Genomic DNA, 23,129 nt, shown 5'->3' with positions numbered 1-23,129 from the left:
AGCATATTCCAAATCACTTCCACCATAAATCCAACCACTCATTTACAAAATTAATTCTACACATAATTAAAATCCACATCCTCGTGGGATCGACACTCGTCACCATTGATCTATACTACAATAGATTCGTGCGCTTGCGAGTACATTAAAATTTGCATAACAATCTACAATAAGAAAATCAATCATGTGAACAACACGGTGAGGTACCTTACCAAGTGTAACGGGCAGCGTGATGATGTCTTTTGGTATAACCATATCCCCGGCGAACCCAATAAGGGGCGTAGCATATGGGGTGATCTTTGGCGACTCAATCAATAGTTGATCCAAGGTGCTTTTGAAAATGATGTCAACGAAGCTGCCGGTATCTACAAGAGTTCTTGCTACCTTACCAGTGGCAACCTTCAACGTAATTACGAAGGCATCGTCGTGGGGGTACGAGATGCCCTCCGCATCTTTTTCTGTAAAGAGGATAAGCGGGGGATGGTGGGGTATCTTTGGTGTACCTCATTCATTAAGGTTGACTTCTCTGCCAATATTGGTGGTTATCGACAACGATCTACCATAGCCTTTGATAGCCCTCCTGAATTGGCCCGCTAAAGTCAGTCCGCCCATGATCATCTTGACATACACGCCTTTCTTGTGTCCAGGGGGTACCTCTCGTTCAGGACTGCCATCAGCTACCTGCTTGCCTTTATCCTGTTCCGCAGATTTCCGAGCTTCTCTCATGCCAGCAACAAATTCTTTGAGGTACCTGCTGAGAATCAAAGATTCAATTTCCTCTCGCAAGGTGAAGCACTCGGCTGTGCTGTGACCAAAGTCCTCATGGAACTCGCAATACTTCAGGCTACGCTTCATGTTGGGGTACTTCTTCATTGGCTTAGGAGGACGGAGGAGGCCGCTATCCCGAATATGGTAGAAGATCTGCTCTGGGGATCGATTCAGTGGGTGGTAAGATTCGTACCGAGGCCTCGGTGGTGGCTCTCGCTGATCCAGTGGTGGCGATCTTGGAGGTTGGGGTACCCTTGAGGTACCTTGAGGGTTATACCCTCGTCCCCGCAGGGCAGCCCGTGGAGGGCTCCGTGCTCGGGGTACCCGCGGTATTGGGGCCTCCACCCTCTTGGGCTTCTCCTTGTTCTTTGTAACGTCGGCCTTATCTTCTTGGCGCTTCAATTGGCATTTTTCGTCCATCTCCACCTGCTGCAACGCCCGAGAACGGGCTTCCTCATATGAGAGTGGACGCTTCTTTTGAAAGGAACGCCATAACTTGCCCAACCGTAAATTTTTCTCAAAATGGGTCAATGTGTATTGGTTTCCAAATGCTCCAGTTCGCAGCACCTCTTGGTGGAAACGACTTACATACTCCGGCAAAGGCTCGGCTTTCCCTTGCTTGATAAAGGCAAGTTTGGAGGCTACCCTATCTTGAGTGGAAGCATAGAAAAACTCTTTAGTAAATTCGGATAACAATTGGTGTAAGGAAGATATGCTACCCGCTTTCAAAGAGCGAAACCATGACTTCGCGGGGCTCGTGAGTGTGTGCGTAAACATCCTACACATGGCGCTCTCATCTACCCCCTTGATAAGCATTTGGTCACGGTATAGCTCAGCATGCTCCGAGGGGTCAGTGGTACCCGAGTATTGGGGTATCTGAGGCATGGCAAACGCCTCGGGGAGAGCTGCCGTCCTAATCTCCATAGTGAATGGCGATTGGTAGGTCATTGGCGTTGGAGCAGCTGTGATGTTTTGCTTCTCGGAGAGGAGCTTCACTTAGGCTTCCAGGTTCTCCATCTTTTCCACAAGTTCGAGGGGTACCCTCGGCGTACCCGATAATGTCGCCGCCATTTGAGAAGCCCTTTTGGCGTTTAACTTCTCACGGAGATCCTCGTGGGTACGCTTTGCACGCCTCGTACCCTGGCTACTGCGGGAATTGTAAGAGGCGGTAGAACGCTCCTCGCGGGAGCCCATGGTTTGAAACTTAGAACGGGTACCCGATGGCCTAGGCTTTGGCTTGCTGGCCTCGGGTACCCCTCTTTTGACCATAGCTTGGTCGTCCGTTTGAGGTGGTGGAGCTTCTAGCGTCACTGGTGGAAGTGAACTTTCGGGTGCCCGAGATCCGACCGCCCTAAGTATTGCGTGGGCAAGATCCTCAAAATGCTTGTGCGAAATAGGTTCTTCTTCTTGGCGAACACCCGTCGATTGCTTGACACCCTTGACCTTACTGATGCGGGCTACCCTTCTCGCAGGATCACTACCTTCACTGCTGCTGCCATCTCTCATCCTTGTAGGATCTCCCATTAAACCTTCGGGAGGTACGTCGGGTGCCATGTATTGGAGTACACACAACAACTAGTTTGGTAACCGTGGAGGAGGCTTTTTGTGCGTTTCCCCACAGACAGCGCCAATTGTTTTCAACTGATTTTGGGGTAGGAAATGCCAAACCAATCTAGAACAATAAATTTATATTTTTGGGGAGATGGGGTACCTCACTAGTTTATTGTGTGCGGTACGGTGTATCTGAAATTCATGGGAGGTGAGAAGGGGAGAGAGAGTAGTAACAATGGTGGAAGGTCAGAAACAAGAGAGGTGTCCTTCAAAATGAGCTTCACGCCTGCAAAACAGTGAAATGGAGGTTAGAGGTGAAGCTGGGGTACCCCGGCGTTCACACTCCAACGCTCAAGTTAGCAAACTCAAGCTTTTATGGCAAAGAGAGCTAGCTAGCCCTATGTAAATTAGGGTTTAAGGTTGAAGAAAACCTCTTTTTTGGAGTGTGAGTGTTTTTAGGTCAATCAGAGCCTGGTCGAGAATGAAACCTAGGCGCCTTTATATATGGAGTACCTCAGCTGCCACGTGACGTATCCTTTTTGGCTAACGTCCTTTTACCTCTTTATAATTTTTGGGCCGTTATCTGCATGTTCGCGGCGTATCTCATCTTTTGAAAACGTGGCGCGCGCTGGAGAGTGGTCCAGGGTACCTCTGCAGTAGCTGTCGGGTAGGCGGCTGGGGACCACTGTCCTTGGGACAGTGTCCTTCACTTTTGGCAGAGGTAGCAGGCGGCTGTCCCTCCTTTTTGCACGTCGTTTGTTATTCCTAATTCTGACAAAATCGAATAATATCTTTTAGGAGGCGGAGACGTTTCTCATGGTGGATATTTTCGGAGAATTCTCTGCATCCGCTTTGCCGGGTACCTCGAGTTACGTGGGGTACCCCCTATTACGCGGGGTACCTCATATTATATGGGGTACCTCTATTTGTGTGAGATACCCCTAATTGTGCAGGGTACCTCTATTTACACGGGGTTCCTCAAGTCATGCCGAGCACCTCGGATTATGCAGGGTACCCTCCGATTGTGCTGAAATCATTCCATTGGTTGACACGTGACGCTCTATTGACTTTCATATTTTTCCCTCAAACAGGGATCATGAAAATATTTCACCCTCATTAACAAATAACATTTTTTATTTTTATATTTCTCTGTTGCATTGGCCATATCTTCGGCCGTTTAAGCTAACAATTTGATCAAGAAACAATATTGATACCAACAAATCTTGCATTTTCTCTTTCCAATAACCCCAAATAATCTCTAGTTAAAACAAAAACACTGTCATGTTCATATTGAAGCATTAGTTTCGGTAGATGTAAAATGACCTTTCGCTTGTTTGGCTAATGAAGCTACCATTAATAAATGTCAAAATGTATTCATAGATTATAGTTCCCATATGCTTTTGGATTTTAATTTGGTATGGCTTGGCGTGGCAGTGACGGTAGGCATAGGGTATAGGCCAAAAGAAGCAATACATAAGTTATAGAATTATTTTACATTTTGTTCTAAAAATAAATTAATTTATTCACGCGTTTCGAAGTTCAATGCCCAACTAAACGCAGAAAGTGAGAGATTTTCACTCATATATCCTTCTTTTTGTGTTTTTAAATTATGTGACACGCAAAAACAAGTATATAGAACTTTTTTCTCCCTTCTTTTAAGCATAATGTTCATGGTATCTTTCTTGTCAATTTTATTTATATGATTTACAGACATATTTTCCTGCTACTTAATATTTATTTAAGTTTGAGATGTTGGAGGCCATTAAAATGAAATTATGCGAATGAAAATTTATACTTAAAATAATTATTAAGGATATGTATATGAGACCGCTAATCACATCGCACTTTGATGTGAATCTCTTTAGAATTTTATTTTTAGTCTATGATTTTATTTAAATTAATAGTTGGCTTTTAAAATTATTCCTAACCTATCTTATTGCCAAATTTTTAAAAGTTTTCTTAGGTCTCTTAAACTTTCAATTTGGTCATACAAACTTATAATACTTGCGTTCAGTTGCCCTGCTTAAAATTTAATTTTGGTTCGATCCAACTTAAAAGATAAAGACTTACACATCTGCCACTTTACTTATTATACAAACTATTATATATGTGAGATATGTAATTAAATTTAATATAACTATTACTTATATGTTAGTTTTTAAAATAAATAAATATATGACATAATATTATTTATATTTATAATATATTTTAAAATTTCTCCACTGTAAAATAGCAAAATGGCTTTTACCATTTTATGTATGAAAAGGTCAAGTGTGGAATTAATAATAATAAAATATTAAAGATGGTGTTGGTTGATGTGATAGTGAAGAAGGAATGATTAGACTAAAAAATGGAGTTCAAGCAACAACGCCTTTTAAAATTTGACAAAAAAATAACTCAATAACATGATATATTATGAACTGCTAAAACATCTATATATAGGTAAAACACAAACAATGTTTTGTTCAAATTGATGTATTTGCAGGCATAATTTAATGAGTAAAAGGAGATAAAAATTAATAGAATCTTGAAGCTATTCAGAAGCCATCACAACTCGTTCCTATATTGTGAAGGAAAATTGATAAATGAGAACTTGAGAATGAAAGAAAAGCCAGACCAGACCTGCAAGATTAGGAAAGGAAAAATTAATAATGTTGTTTTTTTTCCCTAAAAAAAAAATAATGTGGATATGTGATAGCATGTAATGAAAAATTAAGTTTACGATAACTCTTATATAAGATCGCCTCTCTTGAACGATTTTTAATCTTTTATAAGTTATGATATTGATGAATAGAAAAGCAATATGGTTACATTTTAATTGGAAATTTCATCAAAATATTTTACCATAACTAACAAACAACATTTTCAAGTCACGAATATGCATCACCACCACCACCTTAAAAGAGAACAATCCCAATACTTTTTCATATCAAAGTTGAATAATGCAAAAGGGAGAGGGCCGAGAGGCAAAATCAAGCTTGTTTCTCTGTAGCTTCTTTATTTTTTGCCTTCTCTTTCTCAAGCAAATACATATTCTCTGCTTCAGGAATGGCCAGCATGATAGTTTGTAGCTTGATATTGATTTCCTCAACTCTTTCCATGAGCAAGTCATTTGTGAACATACCAACGCACACACTTTTGATGGTTTCCCAGCTTTCGATTAATGGTAAAGCAATGATCACGGCTGATCCAATTGTGCCCCATGCAATTGCCACCACAGCCCAGAATGTGAAGTACCCCAAACTGAACTCCCCTGCATTAAAACACGAGTATAACAGGTGATTACAACTTTCAAATCTTTTGTTGCCTCAATGCTTGCTAATGGAATTTTTACCTGCTGGAAGAGTGAGCAGGGGCCATAATATAGCAATCACAACAGTGAAACCAACACCCCATTTCACTATCCAAGCTTTTGCTCTCATTAGTTTTTCCTCCTTAAACTCGTCTACCGGCAGCTCACCCTTATCTTTTTCAACCATTGTGATCTGCTTAGTGGTGTCCCAGTCATAGTTTTGAGGCCAAAAAAGACTACACACAGCATGAACAGCTCCTCCCGTAAGTATAGAGACAAGATTTCCGGCAAGCATTGGAGCATTTCTGCCGGTTGTGTCAAGATTTATGCGGCCATACTCGATGGCTGTGACTGACAACCAAGTTATGATGCCTAGAAGGCAACCAGTGATTGTTCCTGCAATGGCTCCTATTGCATTTGCCTTTCTCCATAGAAGCATAAAAGCAATAGGTAAAACTGCGGAACCAATTAGCACTCCCATGGCAAGATACATCCAACCTAATGACACCCCAGCCTTGTTGAGTATTACAGCTAAAAATCCCATGAAACATCCAAAGCCTAAGATCACAGCCCTGGACACTTTGAGAATCTTTTCACCACTTGCATCCGGGTTTATGTAAGTACGGTAGATGTCATATGTGCATAACGAAGAAACTGCAATTAGCTCTGACGAGCCAGCAGATGTCACTGCCCTGTTCATCGTTAGAACAAAGTGGTTCAAAGCTAAGGACTACTAGCAAATGGTACTTTTGCAAGGAAATATGAAGATTTATAATAATGAATGCCACTTACATAAAAAGCATAGTAAGAAGAAGAATTGATCCACCTTTCCCCATCAAAGCAATAGCAGTAGCAGGAGGAACAAGTCCATGACTTGCCTCAGTTTCTGTTAGTGGTAAGTCAAGAGCAAGTGCTCCTAAACCAAGTGATGTTGCCAGTGAAAAAGGAACTGCAAACCACACTAGCCCACCCAATAGGTAGCCCTTGTGAGTTGATGAAGGTCGAGCAGCTATAGCACTCACCCAATAGCCCTAGAGGATTTCACGAGTTATAATTAATTAGGTATGTATTGATGAAAATGCAGAGGAAATGCTTGCACCAAATGAAACAGAAAAGAGAAGCTTACATTATCAACAAAAACAGTGCCAAAGTTGCCAACAATGTTAATGATTCCGAAAACAAGACCTCCAGAACTCAAGATCGTCAGGAAAGAACCTTTGTAGTTCCCATTGACAGGACCACAGGATTGCCCAGCATGGGAAACTGGCTCCTGACATATTCTTGACTTGCTGGCTACCTCCACTAGGCGGTTGTACATCACACTGGGACTGCCAAGCTCACTGCTTGCCGTGTAAACCAAGTAAACGAAAATGACTAATACCACATGCACTGAAACCAATTATGTCATCAAATCAATGCAGCTTTGTTTTCTAGCAGCATAACATGTAAAATTTACAACACATTGGACGTTTGACGATACCTATAACAGAATGTATGTAGCTTGCTAAGAAGGTGGCTTTGAGTCCTCCTGCTAGTGTGTAAACAATAACTCCGAGTGGAATTAGAAAGCTAGCAGCATATATGTTCACTCCAGTTAGAGCATTAACAACAGCAGAACCACCAAGTAGCAGCATTGCCGTCACTATAATATTCGTCAGAAAGCAGAAAGCAAGGAACACAAGATGTGCCGCAGTCCCCCAACTGAATAATTAAGAGGTGAGTTCACAGGCATCAGCATATAAAATGGCCACACTAGTTCAGTCATTGTGACAAAAACATACCGAGCTTTTACAATTTCACAAACAGTATGAGCATGGGAAGCTTTTCTCTTTATCTCTATGGCCATTACACCAAACAGAAGCACCTGTTGATTTGCATATATAGAGCAAAATTACCAACCAAAATATTCAATTGAAGAGAAATATACAGTTTAAACAAATTGCTTGGAAATTCACATGCCTGGATGGTAGCTCCACTGGCATACCAAAAAGGTCCGCTGACTCCATACTCCCATGCAACATTAGAACTTTGCAATATTGTGGCTGCCCATGTCCACTACACGTAAAATTCATCAAATCACCATTAAGCTAAGCTTAAAATATATCCACTTAGATTTGCAAATTGCAATTTTACCTGTGACACAATAACACTGGCAATAAGCCCTGTTTTAACATTCCTGCCCGCAGTGTTAAACCATTCAGACGTGTGACGAGACCCCACGTATCGCTTTTCTAGCCAAACCTGACCTCCCAAAATTTTAAGTTTTGATGAACAATAGTACAGGAAATGAATTTTAAGCAACTACTTGACCGAAAAGCTTAAGCTGAAAGGTATTAAGTGTACGCACCAGGAAAGAGGTGAAGACTGCAAAGAAGGCACCGAAACCAAGAATAACAGAGTAGCCAACGCCTTGGTTCAAAACTGCATGGCCTTGGAAGAAACTGCTTTGCCTGACGCAGCTTCCATCTTCAGATACATGGTAATATTTTCTAGAGAAACCAAAAGGTGGGCACTGTGAAACCGACGCCATAATTTGAATCCTCTAAGGCTCCAATTCACTTCTCAATTTCATTCTTTGCTTACCATTTAATTCTGTTCATCTGTTGTAATACTGAATTAATTCAACGGATACTCAGAGGGTAGTGTCTTGTCTTGACCACAACAAACTGGATAGTTGTGATAGTATCTAGTGAGAACTGAGAAGTAGTATCTCTTTGGAAAGAGAGGAATCTCTATGCAGGACAAATATAATAATGACCCCTTTGTTTTGTTGCTTTAACTTATTAAATATTATAATTTTTTTTTAAAAATTTTGGTTTGACAGCCAAATAAGCAATAAGCTTATCATTTGTGTCCGGAGTATTTGATAATTGGGCTTCATTGGCCTATTACTTTGACTTTAGTGGATCCCGTAGTCAATAGTCCAGCAAGATAAGGAATCTCTAGTTTTGCATTTTTTTTTTTTTTCCCGCTGTTATTGGTATAAACATGAACAGAGTTTAACAACTTGCAAGTTCGGTTCATTTTGATATTTTTATATGAACCAACCGGTTTGATGACGGTTCACTCTAAATAAAACAAACCAAAAATTTAAATTATGATTAATTTTGATCCAATGGTAGTAAACCAAATTATGTGAAATTTTTAAATTTAATTTTTCATGTGAAAATATTGAACCCATTAATTATTAACTTCAGTTTAATTTTAATGAAAGCCAAAAGTTTAAGATTCAAATCTCGCTCATATGAGTAGGAAAGAGATTAGATTATCGTTAGAATAAATAAAAGAAATCTATTTAAAATTTTAAATTTAAAATATTTTAGGTCTTAAAAAACTTAAATAATTCATGTGATTCATTATTAGTTATATATAAAAAAACACTTAATTGTGCGTCTGTAATGAATTCTCTCCAAATTAACTATTATATATAATGCTAATGTTGTTCTCATCGTACTGTTATGTATTGTTAAAATATGAAATCAATACTTATTTTTAAAAAGAAAAAAATCTACTAAAAAGATCAAAGAAAACTCTCTTTCCACCTGCCTTCCCTTCCTTGTATCCTAAAAAAAACTTGGGAAGTAAAAAATATCAACATCACAGCAATTAATAAAGTAGAAGAACTTGGAACTGTTGTCGCTGCCCCACAAGAGTCGTATCATACTTGTATTACATATAATAGCAGTCCATAATTGACCAACTTTTATAGATTTTAATTCACGAACCAATTTGGAAAGCCAATTCAAAATCAAAATTCGACTCCACAACTCACATGATATATATGCCTGTTTCTCGCGAAATTGAGCCATGGTAAAAAAAAAAAAAAAGAAACAGAAAAAGGTCAATAAGCTTTAATTTTGAATTAGAGATATAATTCTAAAATTTATGAGAAATTTTATGGTTAACAACTAATTCTATTTATAAAATCTCTTGTGTTGAGACCAGAGTCCTGAGATTTGAATTTAGATTGAAAGAAAATTTAGTTATCAGTTTCATTATTATTATTATTATTTTTTAAAACTAGATATTGTGGTTGAGGAAAAAGAAAAATAATTTTACGTTTTTTAAAAAGAGTAAGAAACACTTAAAATTTTTAATAATTTTAATAAGAAAAGTATTGATGTCTTCCATTGTCCATTCTATTCTTACCACCAAGAAGCCTAATGCTGTGTTTATTAAACAGTAATGTGAATTGGAATGAAGGAATCAAAATCAATAAATTGTTTACCTGTAAAATGAAAGTTCGGAATCAGAATGAGAGTAGTGTGGACCTATAAATTTAGGAATCACTATAAGAGTTCTGATTCCTAGGGGGTTAAAAATCAGAATTTTATTTCAAAGAATGACTTTTTTTTATCCCCAACTAAATTTTTTAATACTCTTTTTATCGTTAATTTAAATAATAATTAATAATAATATTTTAATAAATAATAATTATCATTATAATAATATTTTAAATAATAGAATTTATTATTGTTACTATTATTTTTGTCATTATCATTATTACTGTTGTTGTTATTATTATTTATTATGTTGTTTGGGCATTAAAAAGGCACCAGTTGGCCATGTCTCCATTTCCAAGTTGGAGACGAATCTCTGCAGCTGAATGGTATGAGTAGATTTCTAGTAGGGTATTCTTCATGGAGCACGTAACGACCAACCAGAATCGTGTACCAACTAGAAACATGTCATTCAAAAAGAGGATACGATCCCACGACAACGCGACCGTTTCGCCATGCCCCAAACCGTTGGGGAGAACACGATGCCCCACGTTTGCCCATGTTTGATTGTTGAGACTCGTAAGGACCTTTGATCGCCCTAGTATGACGGGTGTGGTAAATGTTCTAAAGACAAGGAGAGATTGCCTATAAAAGCTGGGAAAATAGATAGAGAAGGGGAACACAAAAAAAAAAAAAAAAATAAGAGAAAGGGAAAACGCTGCCAAATTGTCGTTAGAATTTAACTTCATAAAAAATCTCTAAGGCACTTTTCTTTGATTAAGTTGTTATTAGTTTGCACGAGCCTAAATTACACATTTTTTCCCGAGAACCCCGTATACTGACTTAAGCATCGAAGGATTTTCGCCAGAAAAACCATCGGCGCTCCTGATTTGTTTTTGTAAGCGCAGGTCACGAAGGAGGAGGGAGATTGATTTGGGTCTCTGAGGATCGTGTAATTGGGAAAGCGTTGGGAGTACAGTGTTCCAGTCATCGTTAGTACAATCGTTGTTGAGACAATCTGGTCGGACAAAGTAAAGGACGACCAGATTTTAGTATCAACAAATGTCATATTATTATTACACATATTTAATTAACATGATATCTTTACATAAATTTACTAAGATTTACATTAGGACCGTGACTAATTTTATGGTCATCCGAGTATTGAATTATTTAGATAAATAAATTAAATAAAAAAAACCTTCAAATTTTAATTTGTCCCACTTCCCCCAACCTTCCCCACATTTCCCCTTATATATTACTTTTTCTTTCCAGCCAACCTCCCCCACATTTCCCCTGATATATTACTTTTTCTTTCCAACTGTTAGATTTGAAGTTTCAAATTCAACGCTTCTCATTTTGTATAATAAAGCATAAATAATTAACTTAGCTAATTGACACGTAATTGACTTTTCACTTTTAAAGTTCAACTTGCAAAGATCATCGTCAATTCCAGAAACATAGGTCTTAATTTTCAAGCAAATAGCAAAAGATATTTTTCTTCCCTTTTCCTCCATAACATCATCATTGTGAGGTCAATTAGTGAGTCAACGACAAAAACCACCAATAGAACGTGTCCAACAAGACTTGAAAAGTCTTCCCTCGACATTTCTTCCTAATTTCCAGTACAACGCTCAAAATTTAAGCTAGGGTTTGGTATGAATGCTTAGTTGATCCTCGTGTCATTTGAGCCATAGCGATGTGATCTACCATTTTAATAATTCAAATGATATTGCATTCGTCGATTAGTAACTTGAATGTTCGATAATATTATTGCAGCCCTGGGAGACCTACAAAGCAGACTTATCAATTAATGTCACCAAGCACCACAAGCCAGAAAATTACAGGGACAAATTTGCATACTGGACAGTCCAAGCTCTCAAATTCCCAACCCATTTATTCTTCCAGAGACGCCACATGTGTCACGCCATGTTGCTCGAGACGGTGGGAGCCGTCCCCGGAATGGTGGGCGGCATGCTCTTGCACTGCAAGTCACTAAGGAAATTCGAACACAGCGGCGGCTGGATCAAGGCTCTGTTGGAAGAGGCAGAAAATGAGCGCATGCATTTGATGACATTCATAGAATTGGCCAGGCCTCAGTGGTACGAGCGAGCCCTGGTGTTTGCTGTACAAGGAGTGTTTTTTAATGCTTATTTCTTGGCATACTTGGCATCTCCAAAGCTCGCTCACCGCATTGTGGGTTACTTGGAAGAGGAGGCTGTGAATTCTTACACTGAGTTTCTTAAAGACTTGGAGAACGGCAGCTTTGAAAATGCTCCGGCTCCGGCTATTGCTATTGATTATTGGCGTTTGCCTCCTGATTCAACACTTCGTGATGTTGTGGTGGTCATACGAGCCGATGAGGCGCATCATCGGGACATTAACCACTATGTGTTGGAAATTTTCAAAATAATTGTGTCTTATGGTAAAGACATGTCCTATTAATTGTGCCTTATAGAAAAGGTACCTTTCACTAAAGACTTGTCTAATTAAATGATGTCTTGTTGTAAGGACATGTCCATTTAATTGTGTCTTGTAGAAAATGTATCCTTTTACTAAATGATATAACTTTTCATGGCAACATTTCACTTAGAGATGCATCATTTCATGGTGACATTTCATTTGAAATGGTGATGGTTCAATTTAGACCATTGATTAAAATCAAATCTAGATCCAATGGCCATGAATGAAGGGGTATCATGAAAGATGATAACCCAAATGAGGGGGCACAAGTATATCTATAAATAGGGGTCATGTTTAAGCCATTTAGACATGAAATGAATGATCCTACACCACTCTTTTCTTAGCATTCCTTTCTAGTACGAATCTCAACACAAAACACCCATTTCTTTTGTGCATTCACATTCCAATATATTGTTTTCTGCAGGAACAATATATTGTTTCTTGGTAGGCTTGCAACATTCAAGAGTATTCTAGTTTGCTTTCGTCGATGCACAACGCAAGCAAACAAACAAGTGCTTCATTGTATCCTGGAGGCGTATTTGCTTAACCCATGTGCATCACTCAATTGGTGGGGGCAAATAACGTCTTAAGGAAAGCGACATTTGTAACGTGCCTTGAAGCACACAAAATTTCTGCAGTTTCTTCCTACATACAGAGTTAGTTGTAAACACATTATTTTACATAATAAAGTTCCACCATTATTGTTGTATTTCTCTACATTTGTCATTCCCCACAAAATTTACCACCAACAATCTTAAGACGTTATTTTTACAACAATGGCACCAAGTTCATCTCTTCGACAATTTGCAGTAGATTTTGTCAAATTGGAGCGGTTCGATGGTGGCAACTTTATTCGTTGGCAGAAAAAGTTGCATTTCTTGTTGACAAGCCTCAATGTGGTCTATGTTCTCACAACACCAAAGCCTCAAGAACGTGAGAATGAGACATTAGCGGAAACCAGAGTGCGACATAAGTGGGAGCAAGATGACTACGTGTGTAAGGGACACATTTGCAATGCCATGTCTGATACTTTGTTTGATCAATATCACAACAAACCTACATCAAAAGAGATATGGGACTCATTAGAGGCTAAGTACATGATGGAAGATGCCACAAGTAAGAAATTCTTGGCTTCTAAATTTTTTAATTATAGAATGGTTGATAATAGACTCGTGGTTGAACAATATAATGAGATTTTGCATATTCTTGATCAATTCAACCAACATAACATGAAAATGGATGAGTCTATTATTGTCTCTTCAATTATTGATAAACTTCCTCCCTCTTGGAAAGACTATAAGAAAAGTCTTAAACATAACAAAGAGGAAATTAGTCTGGATGGCTTAGGCCAAAGTCTTCATATTGAAGAGGAACTCAAGCTTAATAGTCTTGAGGATCAGACTACTATGTCCTCTAAAATTAATGTCGTAGAGGAAGGGAAGGAGTTTAAGCATTCTAATCACCCTAAGAATAACCAAAAGAGAAAGTTTGATTCCAAAGAGAATCAAAACAATAAGAAGAAAAAGAAGGGTACATGCCACCACTGCGGAAAACCTAGCCATTTCAAAAGAGATTGTCGACTTCTGAAGAAACAAAAGGAAGTTTCGAACACAAATCTTGTGGCCATGATATCTGAGATTAATGTTCTTGAAGATGATAATGCATGGTGGATAGATTCTGGTGCAACCAAGCATGTATGCAAGGTGGATCGTAGCCTTTTCAAATCTTATAAAGCAATGGATGATGGAAGTGTTCTTTACATGGGAAATTCCTCCACTGCAATAGTTAAAGGAAAAGGCAATGTGCAACTAGAGTTCACTTCTGGAAAAACTTTAACTCTTACAGATGTTTATCATGTTCCTGAAGTTAGGAAAAACCTTGTATCTGGTAGCCTTCTTAATAAGTTTGGCTTCAAACTTGTTTTTGAGTCAAACAAGTTTATATTATCTAAGGGTGGTACCTTTGTTGGGAAAGGATACATGTATGAAGGAATGTTTAAACTCAATATCAATAATATGAATGTTTCTTCTGCTTATATGGTTGATTCATTATCTTTGTGGCATAATCGTTTAGGACATGTGAATGTTAGAAGATTGCATGATATGGCTAATTTAGAATTAATTCCTAAGCATGAAAATGATATGCATGAAAAAAGTAAAGTATGTGCACAAACTAAAATCACAAGATCTCCTTTTCCAAAAATTGAAAAAACATCTTCTTTATTGCATTTAATTCATAGCGATGTGTGTGATATGCATAGTAATCCTTCTAAAGGTGGTAAAAAATATTTTGTAACATTTATTGATGATTTTTCAAAATATTGCTATGTGTATTTATTACATTCTAAAGATCAAGTGTTAGAAAAATTTAAAACTTATAAAAATGAAGTTGAGAATTTTTGTGACACTAAAATTAAATGCCTTAGAAGTGATAAAGGAGGTGAATATGCTTTTTCTGATTTTTGTGAATCTGTTGGCATTGTACACGAAACTAGCACTGCATATACTCCACAACAAAATGGTGTAGCTGAAAGGAAAAATAGGACATTAATAGAAATGGTTAATGCTATGCTTTTTAATGCTGGGCTTGGTAAAGGTTTTTGGGGTGAAGCTATTTTAACTGCATGTCATATCTTAAATAGAGTGCCTAATAAGAAAACAAAGGTGACTCCATATGAATTATGGAAAAAGAAAAAGCCTAATCTTTCTTATCTAAGAGTTTGGGGTTGTCGAGCCATTGTAAGACTACCAGAACCTAAGATAAAGAAATTAGGAGAAAGGGGCATTGAATGCATATTCTTGGGATATGCAGAGCATAGTAAAGCTTATAGGTTTCTTGTAACAGAACCTAATAGCTTTGTTGAGATCAATACTATAGTGGAATCTAGAGATGCAATATTCTATGAAAATAGATTTTCCACTATACCAAAAAGTATTGATTCTCAAGAGAATGATAAACAAATAGAAATTGGTCAAAAACGTGATGCTAATAATGAGCAAAATCATTTGAGAAGAAGTAAAAGAATAAGGACTCTAAAATCTTTTGGACCAGATTTTATAGTTTATTTAGTTGAAGGGACAAGAGACTCACAATCAAAACAGACCATGATCACATCTACTATAGAGTCTGATCCCCTCACCTATGAAGAGGCAATGAAGTCTCAAGATGCTGCTTTTTGGAAAGAGGCCATTAATGATGAAATGGACTCTATTGTGGGTAATAAGACTTGGAAATTAGTTGATTTACCTCCTGGCTCTAATCCTATAGGTTGTAAATGGATTTTCAAAAAGAAGAAGAAAGTTGATGGAACAATTGAAAGATTTAAAGTAAGACTAGTAGCAAAAGGCTTTACACAAAAAGAAGGCCTTGATTATTTTGATACTTATGCACCTGTTGCAAGAATTGCTACTATTAGAGTCTTGATTGCTTTGGCTTCAATTTATCAATTTGAAATCCATCAAATGGATGTAAAAACAGCTTTCTTAAATGGAGAATTAGATGAGGAAATTTACATGAAACAACCAGAAGGGTTTGTTATGTCAGGACAAGAACATAAAGTTTGTAAACTAGTCAAGTCTTTATATGGTCTTAAACAAGCTCCAAAGCAGTGGCACGAAAAGTTTGACAAAGTGATTGTCTCAAATGGATTTAATATTCATGAATCTGATAAATGTGTCTATAGCAGATTCAATGGAAATAAAGGTGTGATTATTTGTTTATATGTAGATGACATGTCAATTTTTGGTACTGATAGTGAGAGCATTGAACTCACTAAATTATTATTGTCATCTAATTTTGATATGAAAGACATGGGACTTGCTGATGTGATTTTGGGGATTAAAATTATAAAAAATGAGAATGGCCTAGTATTGACCCAATCACATTATATTGAGAAAATTTTAAAGAAATTTTATTATTATGATTGTAAGTCTGTGTCAACACCTTTTGATTCAAACATAAGACTGTATCCTAACACTGGCAGATCAGTATCCCAATTAGAATATGCACGTATTATTGGATGTCTTATGTACGCAATGACTTGTACTAGGCCTGATATTGCTTTCGCTGTTGGAAAGCTCAGTAGATATACTAGTAATCCAAGCCAAGCACACTGGCAAGCAGTGTACAGAATTCTAAAATATTTAAAACATACAATGGATTATGGTATATACTACACTGGATATCCTTCAGTTTTGGAAGGATTTTCGGATGCTAGTTGGATTACTGATCGAGATGATCATACATCCACAAGTGGTTGGATTTTTAATCTTGGTGGAGGAGCTATTTCATGGGGCTCAAAGAAGCAAACTTGTATAGCAGACTCCACCATGGCTGCAGAATTTGTAGCTTTGGCTTCATGTTGCAAGGAAGCTGAATGGTTAAGGAATTTGCTTATAGAAATTCTTATTTGGTCTAAACCAATGCCTCCTGTATCTATTCACTGTGATAGTGAGGCAACTTTATCAAGAGCATATAGTCAAATCTATAATGGAAAGTCTAGGCACATTGGTCTAAGACATAGTTATGTAAGACAATTACTTACAGATGGAGTAATCACAATTGACTTTGTGAAATCATGCCAAAATTTGGCAGACCCCTTAACTAAAGGCTTTGCAAGGGATATTGTATTTAAAACTTCTAAGGGGATGGGACTGAAGCCAGCATCATCTTATCACCAATGATGGAAACTCAACCCAACACTTGAAATATCAAGATCTTGGGTTCAATGAGCAAAAGTACATCATATGTTGTGATAGCAAGCACTATAATATTTTTTTAGATGCGTCCCAAAGGTTAGTGCTTGATACCTGTAACATATGGAAAAAGTTAAGCTACTTAGCTTTTAATGGACTTATAAATGTTTTAGTTACAGGGACATTCTAGATAAGTCCACCTATGTGAGTGTAGGAGGTGGTGCCGCTTCCTATGTAACTTGGCTGGTTACTAAAGCGCTCATGAAAATAGGATATAGACACAGGGCCAATCCACGTGTCGGCTAAGGAATACTTGAGAATTTGAAAACTTATGTGTGAGATATATCCGGTTAGTCGATTAAGGTTGCTGGTTCAAAGCTTGCCTACCATGCCACCTTGATTAACTTTGATGTATTGTCACTAAGTGAAGGTTCAAGTCCAAAAGACACCTTCATCTATGCCTAAGTTTTCCAAGCCTGTGCAAGATCATTTTTCCAAATTCATTTATTTTGAAAATGGTGGGGGATTGTTGGAAATTTTCAAAATAATTGTGTCTTATGGTAAAGACATGTCCTATTAATTGTGCCTTATAGAAAAGGTACCTTTCACTAAAGACTTGTCTAATTAAATGATGTCTTGTTGTAAGGACATGTCCATTTAATTGTGTCTTGTAGAAAATGTATCCTTTTACTAAATGATATAACTTTTCATGGCAACATTTCACTTAGAGATGCATCATTTCATGGTGACATTTCATTTGAAATGGTGATGGTTCAATTTAGACCATTGATTAAAATCAAATCTAGATCCAATGGCCATGAATGAAGGGGTATCATGAAAGATGATAACCCAAATGAGGGGGCACAAGTATATCTATAAATAGGGGTCATGTTTAAGCCATTTAGACATGAAATGAATGATCCTACACCACTCTTTTCTTAGCATTCCTTTCTAGTACGAATCTCAACACAAAACACCCATTTCTTTTGTGCATTCACATTCCAATATATTGTTTTCTGCAGGAACAATATATTGTTTCTTGGTAGGCTTGCAACATTCAAGAGTATTCTAGTTTGCTTTCGTCGATGCACAACGCAAGCAAACAAACAAGTGCTTCATTGTATCCTGGAGGCGTATTTGCTTAACCCATGTGCATCACTCAATTGGTGGGGGCAAATAACGTCTTAAGGAAAGCGACATTTGTAACGTGCCTTGAAGCACACAAAATTTCTGCAGTTTCTTCCTACATACAGAGTTAGTTGTAAACACATTATTTTACATAATAAAGTTCCACCATTATTGTTGTATTTCTCTACATTTGTCATTCCCCACAAAATTTACCACCAACACTATGCTTCGGTAAGAATCGAACTAAAACACACACACACACACACACAAATTAACGGTTCTATTTGTTTGTTTAAATATTTTTAATTGATAATTTTGGTTGTTTGTGTTGCAGGACATTCAATGTCAAGGGCATGAGCTCAAGGACGCACCTGCTCCGGTTGGATATCATTGATTTATATACTATGCATTCTTGTTGTTGATTACTAAATAATAAATATGCATTTATTTATTTGATCAGTTTGGAGTGAAAACACAAGCTAAAGAAATAAAACAATGAGTGTGGGGGCAAAAGATGATGTATAATTAATTTGTAAAAACAAATGTTTGTATTAAATTTGTAATGCAAGTGTTTATATGTATATTAAAGAAAACAAAAATTTCCACTTGTACTATTCCTTAGCAAGCTTGAATTTAGACTTCAATTCTTCGAAAGTTAGAGAACCCACAATTTTTTTTTCCTTTAAATCTTAATAGTAGAATATTCTAAATCATGAGAATCTGTTTTGTGTAGCTAACCCCGCTAACCCAGTGAGACAACAAATAATGATATTCATTAGTGTTTATGGAGATCATAACCTTCTAAGTCATGATCCACAATGGCATCTTTGTAAATTCTGGGGGACATTTAGTAGAAGCATTAGAATATAAAGGGTTTATATCAATCCCATCTAGCTAACTCCGATGGTAAATAAAAAAAATTTTACTCTACAATTCAGTTGACAAGAATAGTGAATAAAGTAGTTAATTACACCAATATTCAATCAATTGTTGAGTGAAATGGCGGTTACAACTTATTATGATCAACCCATGATATAATTTGTATGGAATGTTCATTTAATTTGCTTTTGTTTTCAAAAGATAGAACAAACAACCCACAAACTAAAAAATGCCAAGACTTTATATGGTCAAAACATTGTAGTTTTTGAATTGAATGATTCTTTGAATATGAAAAAAAATTCAAGATATGCACTCACCTACACTTTTATTGCAGATTAAAATATTTCTTAATTAAAAATCTTATGTCATATTTCTTTAAGCGATATTGGATGGATATAATTTAACTTCTTTAATTTTTTTATTAACTATTAATTATACACGTATTTTTGTTCAAAGAGAAATCAGATTATGAGAGAATTTTAATTCCTTTATTGTATTTGTTGCCTAGTTTTCAATGTGAAGTTAGTTTGACCAGTTGTTTAATTTAATCAGTATATAAAATTATATGAATTGATCTTTGTTGTATATTGCAGCTATTAATTATTGTAACTGACCTTGTGTTTGTCGAATGAAATAGGAATTTCTAAGTTAATTGAAAAACAAAATTTCTTCATGTGAGTGTCCGTTCAACTCGATGTTCCCAAATATTGAATGAATTTTAAAACAATAGATGTGACAAAAAATTCTTTGGCACTGACAACTAGTTAATTAGAAATTAATACATATGAGGGAACACCTAACTATTGTCTATAAAGATTCTTCTCTCTGTAGTAAAAGGAATAAATAAGTTCGAGTCTTGCAATAATTGCACATAAATAAAAAATTTTGATCCCAATTTGAGTCAATGATAAATAAAAATAAATTTTATATTATAATAAATTATTATTTTTTAAATCCACTTCTATATAGTGATAATTATGTATATAATGAAAAAATATACATTATGTTAAATCAAATGAACTTAACTTTAGCATTAATGATAACTAAATTAAAATAATAATTTTCGTAACTACACCTCTATTAAATTATAATCTCCTCGTAATAATAAATTAATTTGCTCTCAATATATATAGATATATAAGAAGATATCAACTATTAGTGTAATCAGTAAAAAAGAAAGTAAATAAATAAATGTTAAAGCAAATAGCATAAATAAACAATAATTAGAGGGACTGAATGAATAACAATAATACTTCGGCCACCTATTTATACTTATACTAAAGTAATGACAAATATCTCAATTTTTTTAATCTTAAATTTTACCTCAGATGATATGTCATTTATTAGTTGGTTGAAAATTCTAAGTTTTTTTTTCAAAATTCCAAATGAATTAATTGTATTTTCCTCATCAATCAACTGATGAATGCCGAAAGATTTATGACGTATAACATTACTCTTTATACTAACCTTAAACACACCTGTCATTTGTTGACGAATTCATTGGTGATCACCACGAAACCATTTAGGTGAGTGGTGTACGTAGAGAAACAAACCAATACAAATGCTGGTATTTTGATACATCCACTTGCCACCATTGATAGCATATATAAATAGTTGGTAGAATTCAATTAAACCTTTGTAACTAATTAAAAATCATACAACTTGAGTAGAATAATCACGAGAGGAAGAAATCCAGATGTTTCAGAGTGAAGGCAAGACACGTTCTTATAAAAAAAAAACACGCCAACTAATCAAATGCTATAAATTTAGATGACCGAATCTTGCTCCCCACGAAACGTCAAAGTACTTGTTGCCCAAGAAAATTAAATAACCAAACCGGCCCGCCGCCTCTTCTAACAACAGCGTGCGGAAACTTTCCTCCTATCTTATTGGTCCAGCCTGTCCACACAATTTGTAGAACCTTCATCACTTAACCGATTTATAAACCCTCCCTTAAACCCTTCGCCTTCCTCCCCAAGAAACAACAAAAGCAGCCAAAACTCTTACCAAATTAACAAATCAATAGCAGTCATTTCTTTTCGTCGATCCTTTAATTCTTGAACATGATGTATCGTGGTGGGGTCCGCTTGTTTTCTACCCTAACCGCACGCACAGCTTCAACCGAGGCGGCCGCCAGGATCTTGGCCGGCCAAACTAACAGGCATTTATCGACCTTCTTGGTTAGGGCTCCGGTTCTGGGCTTAAGGAACCGGAGCACGTTGGCTTTAGGTGGTGAGAAAGAACAACAGCGGGAGGAGAATGTTCAGACGACCGGTGCCGCGGTGGCCGGTGGCAGTGGGAATAACGATGAGAAGAGGATTGTGAGTTACTGGGGCGTGGAGGCTCCTAAAGTTAACAAAGATGATGGTAGTGAATGGAAGTGGAGCTGCTTTAGGGTATTGCTCATGAATTATTATTATTAACTTCTTTTCTTGGGTCTTTATTTTACGTGTGCTTTAAGCAAATCATTAACGTGTCTGTGGTGTTTGTGTTTACATTATTATTTATAGCCATGGGAGGCTTACGAAGCGGATTTATCAATTGATTTGAAGAAGCACCACGCACCGACGACCTTTTCGGACAAAATGGCATTTTGGACAGTCAAATCACTCAGGTGGCCCACTGATTTGTTCTTTCAGGTATATATTTGTTGTTATGTTTTCGATTGATCAGGGGAGTGGCCGAATAGAGATTTTGGTTCCGGGTGGGTGATAAAATATAGAAACATTAAACATGGAGGGGTTGTTCATAATATCTGTAATTGTAGGGAAAAATAAATTGAGAAACACTAGCCAATTTCTTTTTCTTTTGTTGGGAAATGATTAATAGAAATATAATTTTGTATTAATGAACAGACAGATGGCCAGTGGTAGGTTTAGGATTTCGGTTCGATGCTTTAAATATAAAAATATTATACCTGATTGAGGCTACGACATAATATCTATAAAATTTAGGGGCCAACATAAAATTCTCATAGAAATTGACTAAATTTCAGTTGAATCCCTCAATCATTTCTGAATTTTGGTGAAACTGGTAAAGCTTAACAAGAATCTTTTTTTATTTTCTGATTAATTTGAACAGAGAAGATATGGGTGCCGGGCTATGATGCTTGAAACAGTGGCGGCAGTCCCCGGGATGGTGGGAGGGATGCTGTTGCATTGCAAGTCATTGAGGCGTTTCGAGCACAGCGGTGGTTGGATTAAGGCTTTGTTGGAAGAGGCAGAGAACGAACGTATGCATTTGATGACATTCATGGAGGTAGCAAAGCCCAAATGGTATGAGCGTGCTCTTGTGTTTGCAGTGCAAGGTGTGTTCTTCAATGCTTACTTCTTGGGCTATCTCATCTCGCCTAAATTCGCTCATCGGATGGTTGGGTACCTTGAGGAAGAAGCAATCCACTCGTACACCGAGTTCCTCAAGGAGTTGGATAAAGGTAACATTGAGAACGTTCCTGCTCCGGCCATTGCCACTGATTACTGGAGGTTGCCTCCGAACTCGACTCTCAAGGATGTTGTGCTGGTTGTAAGAGCAGATGAGGCTCACCACCGTGATGTTAATCACTATGCATCGGTATGATCAGGATTCTCTTTTGAGCTAAGCTATTTGCAGGATACATTTGTTCGGCAGTAACTTTTAATACTTGTTTTTTCGAAATGCAGGACATACATTACCAAGGGCGCCAATTGAGGGAATCTCCAGCTCCACTGGGGTATCACTGATCCAATGATGAAAAGAATCAGAATTGAAATACAACATGAATTTTACTGCGGTAGTAGGATTGGTAACAATAAAACCCTTTTTGAGTATACGAATAGTATTTGTTCGATTTGTAAATGTTTGTGGAGTAACTGAAGTTTGTGGTCGGTCCTTTGATGTTTGTTAAGAGTCGAGTCTGTTTAAACACGAGTTTGAAGCAGCATATGAATTGTTATTTTTCTATTAAAAGAGGCTTACTATTCCTATGCCATCAAAATTGGTAGATGTATGCGACCACCTGTAAATATTTATTCTGCACCTAATTGTTCATGAGTTTATTATATCCCATGCCATCTCAATTCATGGTTTTTTCTCTTGTCAATTCCCATCCTACGCATTAGCCCCACACTCAACATCCTCGAGCTAACAAAGCTTACG

The 23,129-nt window shown here is 36.9% G+C and overlaps 4 protein-coding genes across 4 annotated transcripts; 2 read left to right on the top strand and 2 right to left on the bottom strand.

The window, feature by feature from the left end:
* Positions 1–504: 504 nt before the first annotated feature.
* LOC127902332 (uncharacterized) lies at positions 505–1,716 on the bottom strand. Its single transcript, XM_052441201.1, has one exon. It carries the CDS (start codon positions 1,714–1,716, stop codon positions 505–507), a length of 1,212 nt encoding a protein of 403 aa, XP_052297161.1.
* A 3,352-nt stretch (positions 1,717–5,068) lies between these two features.
* On the bottom strand, positions 5,069–8,352 carry LOC102608006 (urea-proton symporter DUR3). The gene is made up of 9 exons (XM_006471508.4): positions 7,959–8,352; positions 7,745–7,852; positions 7,571–7,666; positions 7,393–7,475; positions 7,092–7,312; positions 6,738–7,000; positions 6,404–6,642; positions 5,654–6,303; positions 5,069–5,572 (listed from the first exon to the last, which is right to left on the bottom strand). The coding sequence occupies exons 1-9, from the start codon at positions 8,139–8,141 to the stop codon at positions 5,292–5,294; spliced, it is 2,124 nt and encodes a 707-aa protein (XP_006471571.2). The 5' UTR covers positions 8,142–8,352; the 3' UTR covers positions 5,069–5,291.
* Positions 8,353–11,321: 2,969 nt separating this feature from the next.
* Positions 11,322–12,412, top strand: LOC102608494 (ubiquinol oxidase 3, mitochondrial). Its single transcript, XM_052440758.1, has one exon. The coding sequence runs from the start codon at positions 11,749–11,751 to the stop codon at positions 12,274–12,276; it is 528 nt and encodes a 175-aa protein (XP_052296718.1). The 5' UTR covers positions 11,322–11,748; the 3' UTR covers positions 12,277–12,412.
* An 8,517-nt stretch (positions 12,413–20,929) lies between these two features.
* LOC102609832 (ubiquinol oxidase 2, mitochondrial) lies at positions 20,930–23,037 on the top strand. The gene is made up of 4 exons (XM_006471514.4): positions 20,930–21,391; positions 21,506–21,634; positions 22,077–22,565; positions 22,655–23,037. Exons 1-4 carry the CDS (start codon positions 21,059–21,061, stop codon positions 22,712–22,714), a joined length of 1,011 nt encoding a protein of 336 aa, XP_006471577.2. The 5' UTR covers positions 20,930–21,058; the 3' UTR covers positions 22,715–23,037.
* Positions 23,038–23,129: the final 92 nt, after the last annotated feature.

This window comes from Citrus sinensis, chromosome 5 (assembly GCF_022201045.2).
Source record: "Citrus sinensis cultivar Valencia sweet orange chromosome 5, DVS_A1.0, whole genome shotgun sequence".
Taxonomy (NCBI): domain Eukaryota; kingdom Viridiplantae; phylum Streptophyta; class Magnoliopsida; order Sapindales; family Rutaceae; genus Citrus; species Citrus sinensis.
Note: the sequence above shows the minus strand (reverse complement) of the source record. Positions and strands in the feature narration are given on the sequence as shown.